General features: G+C 43.0%; 1 protein-coding gene across 1 annotated transcript in view; it reads right to left on the bottom strand.

Annotated features, from left to right (window-relative positions):
• The window catches only part of TACC2 (transforming acidic coiled-coil containing protein 2), a 128,877-nt gene that overhangs the window by 33,053 nt on the left and 75,569 nt on the right, over window positions 1-20,255 (bottom strand). The window contains exons 7-8 of the mRNA XM_074158964.1: window positions 10,643-10,812; window positions 1,616-2,936 (exon numbers count right to left, since the gene is read on the bottom strand). Coding sequence (XP_074015065.1) covers window positions 1,616-2,936; window positions 10,643-10,812 — 1,491 coding nt within the window. The remainder of the gene's footprint in view (window positions 1-1,615; window positions 2,937-10,642; window positions 10,813-20,255) is intronic.

Raw genomic sequence — 20,255 nt, 5'->3', positions numbered from 1 at the left:
GCCCCCCTCAGCAGTGCTAATAAAAACTCCTGGCTTTGCACAATTGTCCTTTAATTAGGTTTTAGAAGTCCTGGTACATTACAGTATCATTCAATATCATTCAAACACCCTCCTTTCTGCCCCTTGGAGCTGAAGCATTTTGCACTGGCTTCTCTCTCCTGTCCCACCATGGGAGCATCGCCAAGGAGGGTCCTACACCCCATCTCCTCGCCCAGCCAGGGGCTCTCCTGCACTGGACCCCATGGAGGAGCCATGTCGAGGGCCCTTTTCATGGAAAAGAGACCAGAGCCAGCCAGAGACAAAGCCACTGCTTCCCCTGGCATCCCCCGACAAGAATTAGGCTAATTTTCTTCTAGAAAGTATTATGGCTCCGGGCTGCGCTGGGTATTAATATACAGACTCTCTTCTTTGTTAGAAACCACTTGCAAAAGTAGGTTACGGAGCTGAAGTGAGCAGACACATAACACAACCCAGTCCCAGGCAAGGGCTGGGAATGCCTGCAAACCTCCCGAGCTGAGAACCCGTAAGCAGAACCTGGAACCAGTCGGGCAATTTCACTTCTTCCACCATGACAAAGAGCAGCAGGGAACTTTGCGACTGTAGGACAGAGCCCTCCTGCGATGGGTTTTCCCAAGGACGGATGTGGTTCAGCAAACTCTTTGTAAACTCATTTTGCCCCTAAATGAACAGCTTTGGACTTGATTCTAATATTTAGAGAAGATGGGTGGACCCAAGAGGTTCATACTGGGGGTCTGTCAACTCCACTGCAGCTACTGGAAGACACAAGGAGACTCTGGCTGGCTGCAAGTATCAGATTTAAGGATCTGGTGGTATTATAATTCCCCTCTTTCCTTCTGCACTTCCTCACTAAGATTCAAATTGTTCCTCTCTTGCAGTCAGACTTTTAAGTCTTCTTGTTTTGGACAAAACCAGTTTGGACTGTAGGCTCAGAAAATGTCATCTGAACTCCCACCTCAATTTCCCTGAAATTTCAGGAATACCTCAAAAAGAAGCAACATCAGAACAACTCCAACCCAACTATACAGTGGTATATAACATTTGTAAGTCAGAAATGCCCCTGTTTCAGGTTATTTTCTTTTAAATACTGGAAGTCACTTGATAAACCCATCTTCCTTCTGTGCGCAAAAGGAGATTTGTTGCTGCCTTATTATTTCATGTTCCACCCTCAGAATTGATGATTCACAAAATAGTCTTTACTGGTGTGAATACTTCGATCAGCTTAAACAGTATCAAATTCCCAAGATGACGTCACAGAAAATTTGGCACAAAATTGATTAAAAAATTGGACTTAAACAGATTCAAAGCTACACTGAGCCCTAAAACTTCAAAAATCCTATTGCCAGTCCAGTGGCCTAATCTGGATGGATTTGATGGATTTGACCCTGGATCTCCCCTTCAGTCTGGAAACAACTAGCTGTTGAGGACACAAATTGAGGGAGAGCATGGATAGACCCCCCACATGAGCCCAGTTGTGTGGTTACCAACACCCAACAGCATCTTCCTTTCCCTGGTCAAATCTAACCCCGGTATAACTGTGCTAAGGGGTAGGAATGTGCTGCTTCTAATCTAGAAACATCTGTGCCCTTTAACTTACGTTTTTAGTGGCGTCTTCTTCTTTTTTGCAGGTTTATTCAAGTTGTCTCCTTCGGTTCCGTTTGTTTCATTGGCACTGGCGGGTATCTCAAAGGAAGCTGGAGATTTGGAGGGTGAGCTGGCTACCTTAGAAGAAGACTTGAAAGGGTCAGCAGAGTCCTCACACGTGTCTGGCTCAAAACTGTATGTTTGTTGAGGCAGTTTGGGCGATTCTTGCATTTTCGTACTAGATGAGAATGGGTTAAAATTGGGATCATCCCACTTGTCAATATCAAAAGTGTAAGAGCCTTTTGTGATAGGGATTTCGTTGGGATCAGCGGGTGACTTGGTTGGTGTGGTTGGAGCATTGTCAAGCTTGTCCACTGACTTTTTAGTCTTTGGCCTCCGTAGTGGCATTTTAGCACCAGGCTTTTTACCTGCTTTTTTGGGAGGAGGAGTGCCCTCCTGCTGGTCTTCACTCACCCCTTTTTCTTCAGAATAATCGAACTCCAGCCTTACTGCAACGCCTTTGACCGGAGGATCTTCTTGTCCTCCGGTGTCAGGCGGAGTCACCTCCACAGCCTCTGGTGCCGTTGTAAGAGGTAGCGTTTTCTTATGGAGAGGGGGAGAGTTTTGTACTTTGCTGCCTCCGGTGCTAAATGGACTAATCCCTTCAAAACTGTCTGGATCCGAAGGGTGGGATCCTTCAGGCACAGGTGGGGCCTCCTGTTTCTCAGCAGAGATTTTAGAAGGTTCAGTACATTCGGGCTTCACTGAGTCAGCCTTTGCTTCAGGTACCGGTTTATCCTCACCTGGGACACAAGCTTCTTGGCCAAGGTCAGATGGTTCTTGGGGTGTTTCCTTCACCGGTGGAGCATCCAGAGATTTTTTCGCTGACTGCTTCTTTTTTAAGGAAGCTGGTCTGGATTTCTTTGTTCTCTTAAGGGTACTAGAAGCACTACTGGAACCAGTACCGTACACATCTGCTGCCGGTGCTAATGTCTCGCTATTGCCAAGGTAAGACGCTCCATCAAAATCACTTGCTTGCAAGCTAAGAGATCGAGACAACGTAGATTTAGAAACTGGGACTGAATCGGTAGATTTTCTTCGAACATTCGCTTTGGGATCACGATTCTTCGATTCTGGAGAGCTCGGTCCTAAGGCATGGAGAGAATCAACCAACTCAATGTTATCGAAGTCCAAGTTGTAAGTTCCACTGCTGGCTATTGGCTTGTCCTCATCGAAGACGGTGGAGAAAGAATGGGAAGGGGGACGGAAAGGGCTTTCTTCAACTGATTCACTCTGTGACACATCAGTTACAGGTACAGTTTCTGAACATAATCCTGTGGGAACAAACAGAAAACTCTGTGAATTTTAACCACATTTTTAAAACTGGAGCTTAATAAATTTTACTACAATCTAGTATTACTACAAGTGAAAAAAATAAAGGGTTAAAATTATACAAATGGACTAAGCAATGATTAAAGGACATACAAACCGAAGCGACATTTCCAATACATGAACTAGATTAGGGGAAAAAATTAGTTCTGTTCTCCCCAGAAAAGGATTCAAGGCAAGTTTCATGATACACAAAATATGTATTTGCAATAGCCTCTAGAGCATCTCTCCTAAACTAATTATCACTTAGTTAGAGAGACAGATATTACCATAACATGCAAACTAGGCCAAATACCAGAAACGCTGAACATGGAGCAGTTTATTACTCTTGTTTTCTACCATTATAGAGTTCATAGAATTGTGTCAGAGCTTTTATGCAGTAAATTCCCTGTAAATTGACTGGTGCTTCAACAATTACATGATGGTCTTAAGCTTTGTTTCCCATGAGCTATTTTTACCGATTTCCCACAGGAACACGGCTTCCTCTCCACAGCCTATCAATGCTGCTCCTCTCTCTGCCCCAAGCAGTCAACACACTCCACTCTGACCTCGTAATTCCAAGTTTATAATGAGCCATGAATCACTGAGATTTTCATATGAAATAAATTATGGTAAAGGTAAGAAAATTAGTCAATTAGTGTACTGTACAAATATCCTTAGTTGAAAATCTTCCTTAAAAAAGACCTCTAGAAGCTTCCTACAAATTACTTAAATGAGATTTCTCAAAGTGTAGTTCTAACTCATGGAAGTAAGGAAAATTTGCAGAGAGAATTCTATGCTAAAGCTGTTAAACCAAGTAGATTTTCATTGTAATTAAAGATTTGCTTGTTGAATGGAATCCTAAAAAGATTTCTAGCAGTCTCTTCACTTGGAATACAAATACTGTATTTGACAAAGTAGAAAACTATACAGTGTATATAAAAAAAAAAAAAAAAAAGAAAAGAAAATATATAAGTAGGAAAGGATTAAGATGATGGTCCTTTCTGCCTTCCAGTTCAGAAAAGCTAATTACTAAAATGTTTTACAAATTCTGAATATGGTTTGTTCCTGCTGTCACTGTACTGCTCCCTCCCTGAATGCAACACCGCCACCTCTGCCCACATGTGCGTCTCCCAGTCAGGGAATTGGGGACCTGGGACCTCTCTCTCCAGCTCAAACTGGGGTAAGGCAGCTGCTCTGAGCTCTCACCAATACGTACTGGAGCAAAATGCTCCAGTATTTGCTATTAAAGCAACACAGCATTCTTCATGCTGTCAATATTTTTTAATTATGCAATTACAAGGAAAAACAGTCAAGCAAAAATTAATGCTTTTGCCATCCTTAAATGATTTCAGAGAAATTTCTACACATCTTTTTCATTCCAGTCTTGACATGTTTTGCAAAGTAATTCCCATTTTGCCCAGCTACATTCATTAATGTTGTTCATAAAAGCAATATGGACAATCAATAATTACTTTTAGTCAGAAGCTATGAATGGATTAGGAACAGAAGAAAGAACACATTTTTCCTTTGTTTCAGAGGAAATTATATGTCTGCATAGAGATGACAAGAATTATTATTTATGGATCTATAGGACAGAAAGGATTTAAAGAAATTGGACACATTTCCCAAAGCGGTACCTTAGAGTGGCACCATGTCTTTCCAGGGATTGTCCAAGGAATGACAGCTCCACAGTTTCTCTGTTAAGATTCTGGATGTTTATTGAGTTACATCAATTAAAATAAATATTTTAATGTGTTTTTCTGCTAAGTGAATGCTAATAACGTGGCAGTACTTCAGGACAGCTTAGTTTTCTCTTTAACCTCTACTGGGTTGGGCTTGGTTTCAGCCTGGCCGAGTGGTCATTAATTAAGACTTGATTTGCCAGCTGAGCTGGTGCTCGCTTCCCTGGGACTTCTGCTAAGGGGACTCAAAGAGCAAAACAAAACTTCAGCATTAGACCAATCTGTGCATTTTACAACAAGAACGGAGGACACTTAACGGGAATACATTACAATAAACACTGGCATCGCTCTGGTATGTCAGCAGAGTACAAATGTAGGTCAGCATGAATTAAAAGGGGGATCTGAACAAGAAATCATCTGCAATTATGCCTTGTTTTCATTCCAGCGTGCGCCAAAGGCCTCAACAGGACTGAGGCCCCTTGTTCAAAGTCAGTACAAACATGCATTTAAATAAAAAAATAACATAAAATAAACCAATGCCCTGCAGGACTTGGCCTGTAACTAACAGGCGCGGTAGAGCTGAGGCTGGGGAGGCATCACAGCAGCGAAGGGGACGTACAAGGCTTTCCAGCTGCTCAGAGCAAAACAGCATTCAAATCTGGTGTGCTCCACATAGCGCAGGGCTTTAATCCTCTTTAATTGCTTATTTCACAACTTCCTCCTAATCAAACCCTTTACTTAGAGCACCGATTTCTGCTGAACGTCCCCTCCACTCGCTACTGTGACATTTTTATTGTTTCTTTACGAACCAATATGGGAAACTGCCCCAGAAAACATGGCTTTTGGTAGAACCGAAGTGCTGCTGCTGGGCTCTTCCCGCATTACAACAGACTTGGCTCAGTAACAGCAGAATCTTCCTCCCTGGGGAGCAAGATATGAACGGGACTCACTCTCGCAAAACAACGCGGCTTTATTACTACAAAGAGATATGAAGACCATTCTTTCCTGACGTTAACAGCCTATACAGAGAGCAGTGCCACTTGCCTTTTTACACCCCAAAATTAAGCAAATCAGTGTAACTAACTACAGCATTTTATTAAAATGCAATTTGATCATAGAATCATAGAACGGTTAGAGCTGGAAGGGACCTTAAAGATCCTCTAGCTCCAACCCCCTGCCATGGGCAGGGACACCTCCCACCAGACCAGGTCACTCAAAGCCCCGTCCAGCCTGGCCTTGAACCCCTCCAGGGATGGGGCAGCCACAGCTTCTCTGGGCAACCTGGGCCAGGGTCTCACCACCCTCACAGGAAAGAATTTCTTTCTGGTATCTCATCTAAATCTCCTCTCTTGATCGCAAAGGAACACACTACAACACAAGGTATGAAAATTAAGGGAGGACTTGCCCTAGAGAGAGGCCAAGTACAAGGTTTTCAATAAGGTTTATGCCTTTTATTGGTGCTGACAGTCACCCACAATTTATACCGGTAAGAGCTGCCCACAGGTAGATACCAAGTTTTATAAAGCATTCCAAGAACATCAGCAATAGCAGGGAAACTCACATTGCCATAAAGAAGAGGCAATTCCAAAAAACCCTCCCATTTCATTAAAACGGAGGGTGCAAGTTCTGCTCCTTCCACAAGGGAATTTCTCTGATTTCAGAGAATTTTTGCCTGGATCAAGTATGAAAAACAAAAATAACCCCAAACCAAACACAACAACAACAGACCCCAAAACTTCCCGTTGGCATTTTCACCTGTCACCTATTACGGCACAAGCAAAAGTTGCTAGAAAGATATTATAAGACTCTTTGCATTAATAACCAAAAAAAAATTTCTGTTGTTAGTGTCAACAAAAAGGAACCAAAAAAGAAAACCCCAAAATTTTCCAGTGGGATGGGATGCGGCACCCCAGGGCATCCCGAACTGCAGCACGGGGGGTGCGCTCTCCCAGGACGCGTTCACAAAAAGACACATTTCCAAAAACTTTGGAGGGAACTTCAAATTCATTTTAAAGATATTTAAAAGAAGAAAGTGAAATATCTGCACCAGCTATGAGTTTATTGAATCTAAATCTGAACTATTTCTTTATGAATAATGAAAATATATTAAAGGGTTAGAACATATAAAGTACTTCTGGCTATTTTAAAATATTTTTCCTCTTAAATGACAACAAATTCTTCTAGTGGTAGAGCTGCACCGTGCACTAGGACACCTGAGTATTTTCTTATTTGTTGAAGTATCTCTAAAACAGGGGGACATCCAACAGGCTGAAAATAGAAAGCCTTAACGATGAGCTGGAAACAAAATGAAACACTATTTTGAAAAGCTCAGAAAAAAAATTTAACCAGATCTAATAAATCAAATATGGAAGAAATTAAATTCTAATTCTGTTTTCTAGAGAAAAACAAAGCAAAACCCTTGGAGAATGCATACAGCATGCACTCACGTTCTCCATTATCATGAAATAACTCAGGAGACAAGGACACTCTGCCTATAGCACATAGGAATCGGAATTACCTAATACTAGAAATTTTGAAACACAGTTTATTTCAAGCTCCTGCTTGTTATGAGAACCCTTTGAAGTTATGCAATCAATTAGTAATGATATTTTTTAAATTACTGTAAAAATACTTTTGCCATTTATTCTGAGACAAAACTTTGGATACCAAGTTTATTTTCCATTTTTCTGTGTCAGGCTTCAAGAGGAAAAACACTGAAAAAGAATGTTTTCCATCCCAAAAATTCAGTTTGTTTTCATCTGGGTCATCATCTCTCTTACTGGAAAGCCTGACCTCAGTTTCCCTGGCACAAGAAGGACCCGAATATAGGTCTCCCATATCCTGAGACCTGCGAGAGCTGGAGTCCCCTCTATGCATTACAGCTCTCGCATCTCCCCTGCGTATAAAATCTGAATTCATTAATTAATTGGGGAAGGCAGCAGTGGGACAGAAGAAATGCCCCTGCCCAGGCAGGAATTCCTGGCCAGAAATGGGGTATTTGGGTTTCTCCCCATTTCTCAGGGGAAAATGGGCTTGGGGCACTTTCTGGTGCTCAGATGGCTGGAACATGGATGAAAAGGACACTGCTGGGAGAAGCTGATGAGACAGGCAACAATCATTTCAAATACTACAAAAATAATAAATAAAAACCACCCTCAAAGTCATTTGCCTCAAGAGTATAACCCATGTTCCCGGCAACATATGAAGTATTTGTGGAGGAGTAGAGGGGCTCATTAATGACACTCTCTGGGGTTCAGAGGTAGTTTCCATCCGTGCTCTGTTGCTCCTCTTCCCCTCCAGACTCACCCACAGACCGACTCCCCTCTTCTGCTCTGCTGCTGATGGACTGGAGCCACGTGGCAGGTTCTACCCCACCAGGAGCTGGCACAAGCCCAGGATGAGTCGAGCTATATTTCACTTTCATCGTATTTATTAAGCAAGCGTTGAAGTCAACCTAATTAAAAACTCTCCTCTTGGCTTTCCAGCAGTGGGGTCCAGCTGTTGCGCTAATGATATCATGCAGCATAACTGCAACCGTCTGCAGGAGTAATTATTCTCAGATATAGATGAAATAATCCTTTAAAAAAACTTACTATGCTTCCTCCTTCCACCCAAGCACACGCTCTGTCACCAACCTCATGTAGAAGACAAAGCCGTGCAGCTGGTGACCCAGAGACCCAGCTGGACGCGGCTGCCTCTCCCCGTGCGTGTGCCAGGTCTCTGGCTGCCCCTATTCCTTACTCCGTTTTTATTGAAATCTATTTATTTAGCTGTGTGGTACCATGCAGGGACCCTGCTCCAGCTGCCCACGACCCGGGGTCTCATTCTCTTTGCGTGCAGCCACATGCACAACCTACAAGGTACGTAAACTACAAGATAACTGTTACTCAAGCTGTTTATAAAGTACAAAAGTGTTTAACTGTTCACATTTCTGAAGAATCACAGAATGGTAGGGGTTGGAAGGAACCTCTGGAGATCATCTAGTCCAACCTCCCTGCTGGAGCAGGTCCACCTAGAGCAGGCTGAATAGGAACGTGGCCAGGTGGGTTTTGAATGTCTCCAGAGATGGAGACCCCACCATCTGTCTGGGCAGCCTGTTCCAGGGCTCTGTCACCCTCAAAGTAAAGAAGTTCCTCCTCATGTTTAGAAGGAACTTCCTATGTTCAAGTTTGTGCCCATTACCTCTTGTCCTGTCACTGGGCACCACCGAAAAAACTGACAAAGAAGCATGCAAACACCTAAGCTATACTCTTAATATTATTAATTTCTTCTAAAGGTTTCCAAAACAAATGAATGCTTTGTGTTGCCCTCCTACATTTGAATTTTTTCTGCATTACACATCTTCCTTCCTGCACATAAATTACCCCATTGTATAACTGCATTTTGCATCCTTTTGGAATGCTGAACGTAGCTCCGTTAGTTTGTGGTAACTTGCCCCCCATGGACAAATCTTATTTGGAAATGAAATATTTTCATCTCTGCCATCCATGGCCTTCAGTGTAGTTCACGGGGCTATGAACAGACATAGTCAGTTCCCTACCTTTCTTCAGAAATATGGGAAAGAAAGGAGGGGGAGATCTGGGATGTAGGGAGATGAGACTCACATGTGCCAGGGAAGCACATGTGTAATCAAGGGTTTGAAGATAATCTACTGCAGTAATTAAAAACACACTCCAACCCTGTTCAGCATATGCCTTCTTTTGTTCTCTCAGCACTTATTTTGTAATCACTAGATTGAGAAAGATTAGAAAAAGGAAAGAAGATGGAGAATGAGTAACGTTGCTACAATGAAGAGGGCACTGTAACAGCAGAAAGGAAAGTCACAGCCTTTCATTTTTATTTTCTGGAATCAGCTTGTTGAACATCTTTCTAGCTTCTTATAAACTCGTATCATAAATCACGATCTTAATGAGCATTCCTTAATGTGTAAGCCCCAGAAATGTGTTAGGTGGCTCGAGATATTTGCAAGACTTATTTGTCACTTTCCCAAAGGTTTAAATCAAAGCTTGTGTAACAATAATACCAAGTTTAAAACAAAGCCTTTCTAATACACACACCGGCCCTGGACATCGCCTTTGCCCACCGCTAAACGCACCCACTTCTACACTGGAAACAGCAGCTCTAAACCACTGCCAGGCAACGCTGCACGTCTTTCCAAAGGAAATACCAGTCAACTCTAGTCTGCTTAGAGTAAAATTACCTTTTATAGGATTTAGCCAGGTGATCAAGATGACATGGCTTTCAGATGGGAAAAAAGACAGCATAATGGGGAATTCAATCTTAAACTGTTGAGCTGTCACCCGACAGCCCAAACAAAGCTATTTTGGGCTAATAGAGTGCTCTCTACTCCCTCATATTCCATTAGTCAATTTGGAAAACAAAGAACATTTTTTGGGGGAAAGGATTTCTTTGGGTTTTTTTAAAACAATATGCCTTTTCTAAAAGTTATTTTCCCAGTGTACACCAATTTTCATGCATGTGTATTACACATCCATTCACACATACTCCCATGTTCCTCCTATGAAGCTATTACAAATATTTCTATTGTTTCAATGGATTTTTTGTTCACCTTGTGTTTCAGGTGACAATACATTTAAAAATAACATTTTCTTAATTGTCACAGTTAATGGTGCTCACCCAGGTGCCTGCATCTGTATCTCACACCTCCTTTTTCTGCTCATCTGACTCTCTAAAGATCCTACAATTCTGAGAAGAGGGAATGAAGTCTGATTCAAAGGGAAGAAAGGTTTTTCTAGAAAGCTCCTCTTTTCTTTATTATTTATCAAATGTTATGGACAGATTCTCCAATACTTTATTCCAGGAGGCAACAGGATTTTTCCTCCCAGCATGGACAATGCCCAGCAGACACCGACTAATCTTCCAGAAGACATTTTATCGGCATCAATTCCTTGCCTGTGCTTACACAAACACCTCCCCGCAGCTTTACCTGCCCCAGTAACCTGCCCCACTCATTACACGCTCGTTACCTGTATCTTCCAAGGGCAGCTGGGGTTTTATTTCTTGTTCTGCTATGTCTGCTACGACTGCTGCTGCTGCCACTGCCGCCGCTTCGGGGGGTGGCTGCGGAGGTGAAGGTGGTGCCTTTACCGGTGTGGTGGACTCCGGGGTCTCAAAGGCTTCTTCAGAGTCAGAGCTCCTGGGGAAAAATCAAACAAGAGACTGGTGAGCAGAGCAGAGATTCATGTATGCAGGTCTACTTGGAAATGCAGGACTTTCTGAGTTGATGGCATCGACCTCAGCTACCGGGCTACCTCTGCATTTCCCAGAGGAGATTTGACACTGCAGTATGGTCTCCAGAGCATAATATGAGGGCTATGGTCTTCTCTGTATAGAAGTCCTTATGTCACTTAAGACTTCTTTGCGTTACAAAAGCAAACACACACTCAGAAATAAACCTGTCCTGCAGATCCTGCTTTCCAGGCTTGACCACCCAGACACCACCACTGACACCTCTGTGTCAGTCTCAGAAACTGTCCTTGGCACACGTGTAGCTAGATCAAGGGAAAAAAAAAAAAAAATTAAAAATGATCTTCTCAAGAGCATTTCATAGATTCATCAAAACCCCCATCTAAAATAGCATCAAATTTCTGTGTGTCCTCCCACAGGTGAGAGCAGACACGGAGATACCCGAGGTGCAGCAAATCCTTGTGCACCGGGCTCCCGTGGAAACACCACATTCCGCTTTCTGCGGAATTTTACCACAGCCCTTTTGAACAGTAACCATATGGGTTTGTTACACGAGGTAAGACAACCTGTAAAATGCACCAGAGTCCAGCTATTGTCAATAATCCTTTTCTAGCCCCGTGTGCTCACACAGACACAAAAATTGTAGGGACCATAATGGGTTGGTGCCAGCCCAGCCAGGAAACAGCAGCACCCAAAATGGAGCCATCCAAATTAAAGGCAGCAACTGAATAATGGATAACCTAAACATGAAGTGAAGATCTAAACCACCCAGGGACACGCCGTTTGCCCTTACAGCAGGATACTGTCCTTCCCGATCTGAAAACTATAGATCTTACTTGTCCTTAAGCCAAACAGAGATTAAATTTTACCTAATTTTTTAAAGATTTCTTCTTTTGGGAGCAAGGAATGCAGTAACAATGGTGTCATATTCAATATGCACTGAACATACGGTCAATAAGCATTTCTGTTGCTCAGATGCAGATTTTTACTGCTGGCCTGTAATAAAGTGCATTAAATATGACAGTTTCCTAAAATACAGGACTGATTTGCTTATTTCCAGCAATTCTTTGCACGGCTGTCCCCACCCCACACGCCAGTTCAACAGGGGCAAAATTTGCCATGAAATTAAAAGCCATTTCATCCCTCAGCAGTACCCTACCAACCTCCCTGATTAAAGGATTCTTCTCATTTTCTTCAAGTTAAAAGATAACTCCGAGCTGCCAGATTCTGTTTGGTTTCTCAAAGCTCGTGATTATTTTAAGCAGCTCGATGTCAGGAGAAGTACAAGTACAGGATTTGCATTCGATTACGTTTGCCTAAATCTATTGCAGCATGAAACCTTCAGGGAGCTGGGGAAGAAAAGACCCCGATGTCCCCCCTGACAGCTTGAGGAGCACAGAGGACCTGATTCTCCCTGGCTGTCTGCACAGAATCCCAGTGAGAACTCCCACCTCCTCGTACCCCTGTCTCACGACCTCTCCTCCTCTGCAAAGCAAAAGGGGTTTTGCAAGCTTAGGATATTTGCCTTAGAGATTTTTGGAGATTTTTTTTCTTCCCAAATTTATGTCGCTGCCTGCGGAACTGCTCAAAAATAGTGTGCTTGGCTTTTGATTAAATCCACTGCTGCAGCTCCTCAAAATACCTTCTTTGTGCCATTGCTTAAACCATACTCATTCATCAGGCCACAGAACAGCCAAACTGGAAGAGGGAAGCTGCAGCATTTTAAATTATATCCCTTCAAAGATGCACCATGTGTTAAGTTCAAAATATTTGAAGCTTAAGAACAGCTGCAAACAAAGAGCTTCTGTAACTAAAGCTGCACAATAGGTATTCAACAAAATAAGGCGTTCTCTTCCTCGTTCGGGAAACTTTTAAGTTGAAGTATCAAAGAGTAGTGTGATATTTTCCCAGTGGAGAAATGCTTCTTGTGTCATTAAAAAAACCCTAGAAAGTTATCATCTAAACCAACAGAATGAAAGGTAATTCATATCTCTTAGGCTTTCACATAATTCTGCACTGCGCTGCACTTAATTAACGCTTTACTCCAGTTCAAACCCAGACTGTTGTTCTGTAATACTGAAATAATAATGGTTGCACACGTTTGGACCCCTTTTTCCAAACTGCATAGCACATGTAACAGATGCAGTAAATTTACAGACATATGTAATCTAACTAGAATTGTAAAAAACCACTATTTTCATGTCCTACTTATATTCTTAACTGCTTTGTAAAAACTGGCTTGATGGAGCAGTTCTGTGTCCTCCTCCTTTAAATGATGGAGAGACTCTGTGCATGTTCATCCCCCTTTTAAATGAGCTGCCTTTGTTTACTCGGTCTCTTCCTTGGATAAGTTGGGCATAAGCATTTGATGTAAAGAGAAATGTCTGGGTTTTTTTGTTCACTGTATGAGCCTCCACCTTGGAGAACCTCCTGAGTCTGTGGACAGAGAGCTGTGATGCCCAAGTTCCAGGACAAGGCTTTGTTTTCATAATATTTAATAATCCCCAACAGATTCTGATGCAACATTCCTACTTTTCAGCTGCACCCCTCCATAAGCAGCAGCGTAATCAAGAGAGAACTGTCTTAATCTTAATCCAAATGCCACTGAGTTTATGAGAAGCAATCGTGCTGGCAAAATACGGTATTTAACAAAGAAATATGAAGGGAAGCTGAATACCAGAAAAACGTTCTTTGTCATAGCCTGGGATCTGGGAGAGAGCATAAAGCCTGGAAGCACGTTCCAGGACTACACTCCAAGGTCTACATTACATATATCCTGGAAAAATGAGATCCCGTGTTCAGTCTTCCTTAGTGAGAACATGGATGGTCTCTCTTGCGTAGGGTATTTTTAAGAATTCTTACAGTTCAAAAGTAGGACTGGAAAGATTTTCCCAGAACAACAGGATTTCCTGTGAAAAGGAAATTACATATTTCAGCCAGTTCTATTCATAATGTCTTTTCTCTGAGAAGTACATGGAATATGCAGAAAGAAAATAACGCTGCCGTGAAGTTCGTGGTGTTCAAACCAGATTGCCAAATTGCGATACGCCGTGAGAATCGGCACCAGTTCAAAGCTGCGCGAGGAGCAGCCACCCCAGATCCAGCTGTGGGCAGGCTCTCACGAAAGGCAGAGCCCTAGAATCATCTAGAATATTATTCTGAAGCTCCAGCCAAGGATGAAGCAGGGGGAGATGGGACACATGGGTTTCAGAGATGGAGAACTCCTTTGCTGGCCCTAGCTCGCAACGTTGTGGAGTCGGGGAATGAAACGCAGAGTCTGGGTCTGCAGGACTAGTTTTTTGGGAAGGAAGTAAAGGCTACAGGAAGGAACATACATTCACACATCCTTTTAGCTTGGGAAATTAGCGGGAGCTTGCCTTGATAGCGTATTTCACACCTTTCCATCTGTATCCTTTTGGTTTTGTACGTAACAGGCGAAAAAGGTGTAGACTGTAGAAGCTACAAAATGTTTAGGTGACAGTAACAGAGTATAAAATAACTAGAAATATTCTTTCAGTCCATCTCTTTCCTCTCCCTTCTCGAAAGACGGCCACTGAACAGTAAATGTAACTCATGCAGATGGGGTCGAGAAGCAGGGGAGAACCGAGAAATCCCAAGAGTGATCCTAGTCCAACACGACTCTGGCAGCATCGCAGCAGCTCGTGGAGCAGGAGCACTCCCACTCTCCGCTGGAAACTTTGAGGTCTTGCCCAGCTCGTTAAATCAATCTCCAGAGGAAATACTGAAGGGAGTCACTAGGGTTGACTTCTCCTCTTCACCTTTGGCCTTGTGGAAATCCACTCTCATAAGTTACATTACCCTTTTTTTTTGTAAACCACAGATGCTTATAATTTTAAGTCCTCCCTGATTTCAGAATGAAAAATTGCCTTTCGGTCACTGTAGCTGGAAAGCGCTCAGTAAGCAAGAATGAGATTTCTTCGTTCCACTGCCTCCCTTCACTGTTTGCCCTCTTCAGGCGCGACAGCCACCGAGGTGAGGTCACCCCAGTTGTCACTTGGAGACTCGATTCATTAAAAAGTAGTTTGCAACGGAGCCGTGACCTTCAGCTGCATGAGGAACCCTGCCATCTGCCTCGGGTCCTTCCAATATTTACACTACAGCTGTACAACCAATGTAAGTCTGCGCTCTGGTTTTATTCCATGGGAATGAAAAGGATCCCTAGATCCTCTCAACTCTGCCGCCGAACTGCTGCAGAGTTCACTTCTGCATCCTGGCCGGTTCACTTCTGCATCCCCCTCGAGTCAGCCTTGTCCGCTCAGGCTGGGCTCTCCTCCCGGCACCAACAGCTTCTGGCTGCGGACGTACACACAGTCCAGAGGGGGAGAAAGCCTCCTCGGTACACATTGCATTTGAGGAGGTTTTTTTCTTCTGTTTAAATAAAATTCAATCACAGACAATCTCTTGATACCAAATAATTCTCCTTGTGGTGTCACTCAGACGGCAGTTACACAGCTCTGTAACGCACAGATACATAGAATCTTTTTTTTTTTCCCCAGACTCTTTCAAATGCAGTTCTGGATCATAATTCAGAATCACCAAGAGAGCCCAAATGCTAATTCCTTTCCTGGAGATCAAGTTACCAATTCAGGCCATCAGCCATTAGCTGACCCCAGGGCCCAAGGGATAACAGGGACCAAGAATACGCTACAGTTACAACAAAAGGTCGTTTTTCCATCCCAGCACTAGGTGAGGATAATATCGAAGATGTGTCAGCTTTGTATGCTATCATTTTCGTACAGTATTTGCGTACTCGGTGGCTTCCAGCTAACATGACATTCCACATTAATTAGCTTCTTGTAACATGGCAATTGTTAGCTATGTCACCGCTCACCTACAGGTTTTGAATATGAAACCTCATTACATTTTTTAAATTTTAATATTCGATTTGTATGCATTGCCAACGTATAGAAAACCGAAATAATGGTAGATTCATCTGGTTATTTTAGGTATTAGATAGTAATATTTGGTATCTGAATCGGTTGATACCCAGCATCCAAGGACCTGTTAAATGCATTGTATGAAAAAACGACCCCCAGACAAACGGCAAGAGACATAAGCCTCACAAACGCTTCCCTTCTCTCAAATAAAATATACCATTAAAATGATAGAACTTCTCAAAAAGATTCGACAGCGGAGGCAGCTCCGAAAACATTCTGCCCAGAGCAAACCCAGTAACCTTCACCTCGCCCAGCAAAGCTGAAGGGTCGGTGACTTTGCAGGGGCCACTGAAAGCCACCGGCCTTGCCCCCTCTCCCCCGTGGGGAATGTTCTCAGTGCTGGATCTGATGCTCGTATCGAGTCAGGAGCCAGGGGAGGTACAAACATGCCACTTACACGTCACCAGACTCCATTTACAAGACGGATCCTTTAGGGACACATCTCTGACCATTAACTATTAATGGGCTTCTCTCACGCTGTTGTGAGGGTATTCAGGGAAAAGATCATCTACCCTATAATTAAATAAATTCACAACAAACCACAAAATGGTTCACAAGAAGAGGTTGCTGAGATGGAAACAGTCAGATCGCCAACCTTGCCTTCAGCTCACCTCCTGTTCCTACTGGAATGACACCATTGTCCCACTGGAACATTACTGCTGGTTTGCCCACACAAGGTGAGAACCAAGCCTTACAAATAAGATAAAATAATGTCTGGTAGCCCCAAGGTAGCCACAGGAAAATCAGGGCGTATTGGTCTCTGAGGGCCTGCTCCAGTGAAATGGGAATGCTCCAGAGTACACCAGAAGTCAGTGGGAATTCACGGCTTTCCGGTGCTGAGTCTGTACTAAGCACGTACATCACCTTAGGGGGCAATACTACTGTCTGCTATCTGACACGTATAGCGTACGTACACAATACCCATCGTATACGTACTTACACCTCGTGCTACTCACCTGCATTGCAACATTGGCACCGTATTTTATCTTTTCTGATTTGCAAAGTCTGATCATCAAAAAAACCCAATCATTCCATCACAGGATATTTCAGCTTAGACTTAACGCTGGAGAATGATTTTAGTCTTATTTTATAACACTCACCATTGCTGGCCTATACAAATCCCTTAATTTTTACTTTAAAACTGGATATGGCTCAGTGAAAAACAGGTACCAGCTTCTTTAATCACGGCAATTTAATATGATTTTATAGAAGAAATCCTCAAACTGGGATGGAGTTAATTTCCTAGGTATCTTCATTCTTTATCCTGCTATCGTTCTGCATTAAAACTCTAATAAAAACAATACTGTAGGGCAAAAAAATAGATAGATTTTTTTTTTTTTTAAAAAGGTTTTTGCGAAAGAACATATTGCAATCAAAGTTGGGAGGTTTAAATAGGAATTATGCTTTGCATTCGTGGGTTTGTGCAGCAAAAGTCATATTCCACAAAATCATCTGCAGTTTCCCACTCACCAGAGGTGTTTCGCCCAACATAAGAGCAGGATAAATGTCACGTGTTCATTTTATGGCCTGAGCTACGAGGCGGCAGAGAAGCATCCTTTGCAGTTCCCGCTTAAGAATAAAGCTTTTATCAAATAAATCCCATTCCGTTGAAATGACAAAGACCTACTTTAGTGCAATGCAATTACACAAGAACTCACATTGACATGGCTGTGCGCAGAAAGCAGAGCAGGCACTCCTCTGCAGAAAAGGCTTTTAATATTATTTCAGCATAAATATTCCTACAAGACCCAGGGAAGACATGGCTCCCCAGAAAAATAATCACTATTACATCGAAGGTGATATTTCTAGGCCCACAAGTGATGTGCCATGACAAGCAGGAGGTTTAATTCAGGGACACAAGGGAGGAAGATCATTCTGCATCATGTGCAGGAGCAGCCAGAGCCATCCACTGCTTTGTGCAGCTTCGTGCTTCTCCCACCATCAGCCCAAGGGTGAAACGTCCTCTGCTGCCCCAGAGCATCTCAGACAGTTCCGCTGAACTGGTAATGATTTACACCACCGCAAATTTGGTGTGAAAGCGTAAATATGGCTCAGTTATATCCTGCTACTGATGTAAAACTGCTGGGCGGCTTCACTGCTCTTCCGAGAACATTCAACCTCCAACGTCAGGTCCTTGGACAACTTAGTGCCTGAGCTGAGATACAAAAATCCGGATTTTCTATTTCCACGTAGGTGAAATAACAGAAATAAAACGCTATGGCTTCCCTTTTCAGATCATTATGTGGGCCTTTAGTAATGGAAAATAATAGCTTGTGTGTTATCCAAACCACACAGGTCAGGTTGGAAACGTATCTTCTGGAGTCGATTGCAAAAAGAAACTTGTGAATCCCTTAAACATTAATCACTTACTATAAAAAGGCCAATTTTTCCTCACAGGATGGTTATATTTAGAGAACAGGACCAGAACTGCAGTGGAGTAGAATTAAAATGGCATAATCACCTTAAAAATAATGTCGGTTTTTGTTTTTTAACCTATTGTATTGTAAGTAATCTTCCTACCATAACTGATAGGGGAAGAAGGAATTATTTTTTCCTGCTTTTTCTGCTTGTTTATTCAGCGATTTTGAGAGCATTTTGTGCAGAAGCCAAATTCACACTCCCCCAACAAAAGCCATTTCCTGCTTTCACAGAGCAACCAGAAAGAAATGTCTCAAGCTGTGGGAAGCCACATCTGAAGTAAAAAAAAAAAAAAAGCCTGAGAGATACAGCATGGTGTACTTACAGCAGCACTCCAAACTACTTAAATCATTTTCTCTAAGTGATTAGCAAGAAGTTCCCCATATTGCTTTAAATCATGTTACATTTTGCCTTTTTATTGCTTTTCCTGAGATCTAGCAGGGTGTGTTTTTCAACACTGCTGATATAAATGAATAATGAAACCAGCCCCCATCCTTTCTGGCCAGCCTGCCCTCCCTTTTACTGGCTTCGGTGTGAATAATGAAAACATCTACGTTACAGAAACAAGCCTCCAAATTGAAGAATTTTTTTTTAAACCCTCTGCTCTTTTCAGGCAGATGCTTAATTCTCAGAGGAACAACAGGAAAATACCATTTAATTAAAGGTGCTCATCTTCAGCCATCACAACAGCAAATATACTTGTATGTCCCTAAATCCCCAGGGGCTGCTAAATATCCAAACATGCAAATCTCGGAAGAGATGAGAAGAAACAGTAAAGATACAGGATACCCCAATATCCAAGACAGAAAATACCACATATACAGCTATAATCAGTCAATACACAATAATCTCAGTCAGTGCTGCACTTTATTCACCTACTAGGGTAGGGATTGGTGTTTGAATCGATAGTTCATGTTTAAGTATTTAATACCCACAGCAAATACCTTTCCTCTGCCTTTGGTAGCAAGCTCTAAAGTTTTAATCCAGGAAACAACATCCCATTAACTATCTCCTCAGAAAGCATCCCTGTGCCTGTGCTCACTGCTGTACAGCATCATACGATGGCTTCCAGGGAAAATAATCAATAATTCATCGGGAGCCAGAGCCATAGGTTTGAAATTGCTTTGCTTATTGGAACCACCTTTTAAATGCAACAAGGCTCTCCAGAGCCACATCTCTGCTCTGCCACCCCGCTCAGAGGCAGGACCTGGGGACAAAACAGCAACTGTGAAGTGCAAAGAGGAATATATGACACCCGTAATCCCTGGGGGAACGGTTTATCTTGAGAGGCGTGGAGATTCATGAAAATAGTGAGATGTGGCAATAAGACTGTGTTCATTGAATCATAGAATGGTTTGGGTTGGAAGGGACCTTAAAGCTCCTCTAGTTCCAACCCCCCTGCCTTACAGTCCTTCCTTTTGGAAAGGAGACAGGACTACATAGAGGGTGGAGAAGAAGGGAGGTGGGGAGTCCCTGTGCTCAAAGGGAAAGAGGGGAGAGAGCAGTCCCTCTGCCCCAAACCTGCTCCATATTCTGCCTATTTTACCCCCGCTCAGCCTCCATAAATCACAGGTCCTCACTGACGCTTATTCCCAGCTGCATGGATAGAAACACAGCCAGGACGCAATAGGAGGAAAGGACAAGAACCATCTCAACCTCCTAACAACAACAGAAAAATCTCTCATTGGGCCATAATAATTTCATGTCCTGACTCGGGGGTGGGTGTGATCCTTCTGCTGCCGCTGTAGCTCTGGGAGATGTCTCCTTGACCTCAGCAGTGCTGCAGCATCACCTTTCCCGTGGGGCTGCTCCAGCTCCCACCACAGTGAAACCCTCCCCTTCGGCAGGTGCTGCCTGAACGCCCAGCTCGGGGAAGCGCCGACTCAGCACAACAGCCTGCTGGAAAAAGCAATCCCTGATGTGTGATGGCACCTCACCAGCTGGCACCCAGCTGGCCTGCCCACAGCTCTGTGAGGTGAGGAACATCAGTGCTAAAATCTTCTCTTCCCAGGTAAGG

Source organism: Numenius arquata, chromosome 15, assembly GCF_964106895.1.
Source record: "Numenius arquata chromosome 15, bNumArq3.hap1.1, whole genome shotgun sequence".
In the NCBI taxonomy this organism is placed as follows: domain Eukaryota; kingdom Metazoa; phylum Chordata; class Aves; order Charadriiformes; family Scolopacidae; genus Numenius; species Numenius arquata.
The sequence above is the reverse complement of the archived record's forward strand: the minus strand, read 5'-3'. Positions and strand labels throughout refer to the sequence as shown.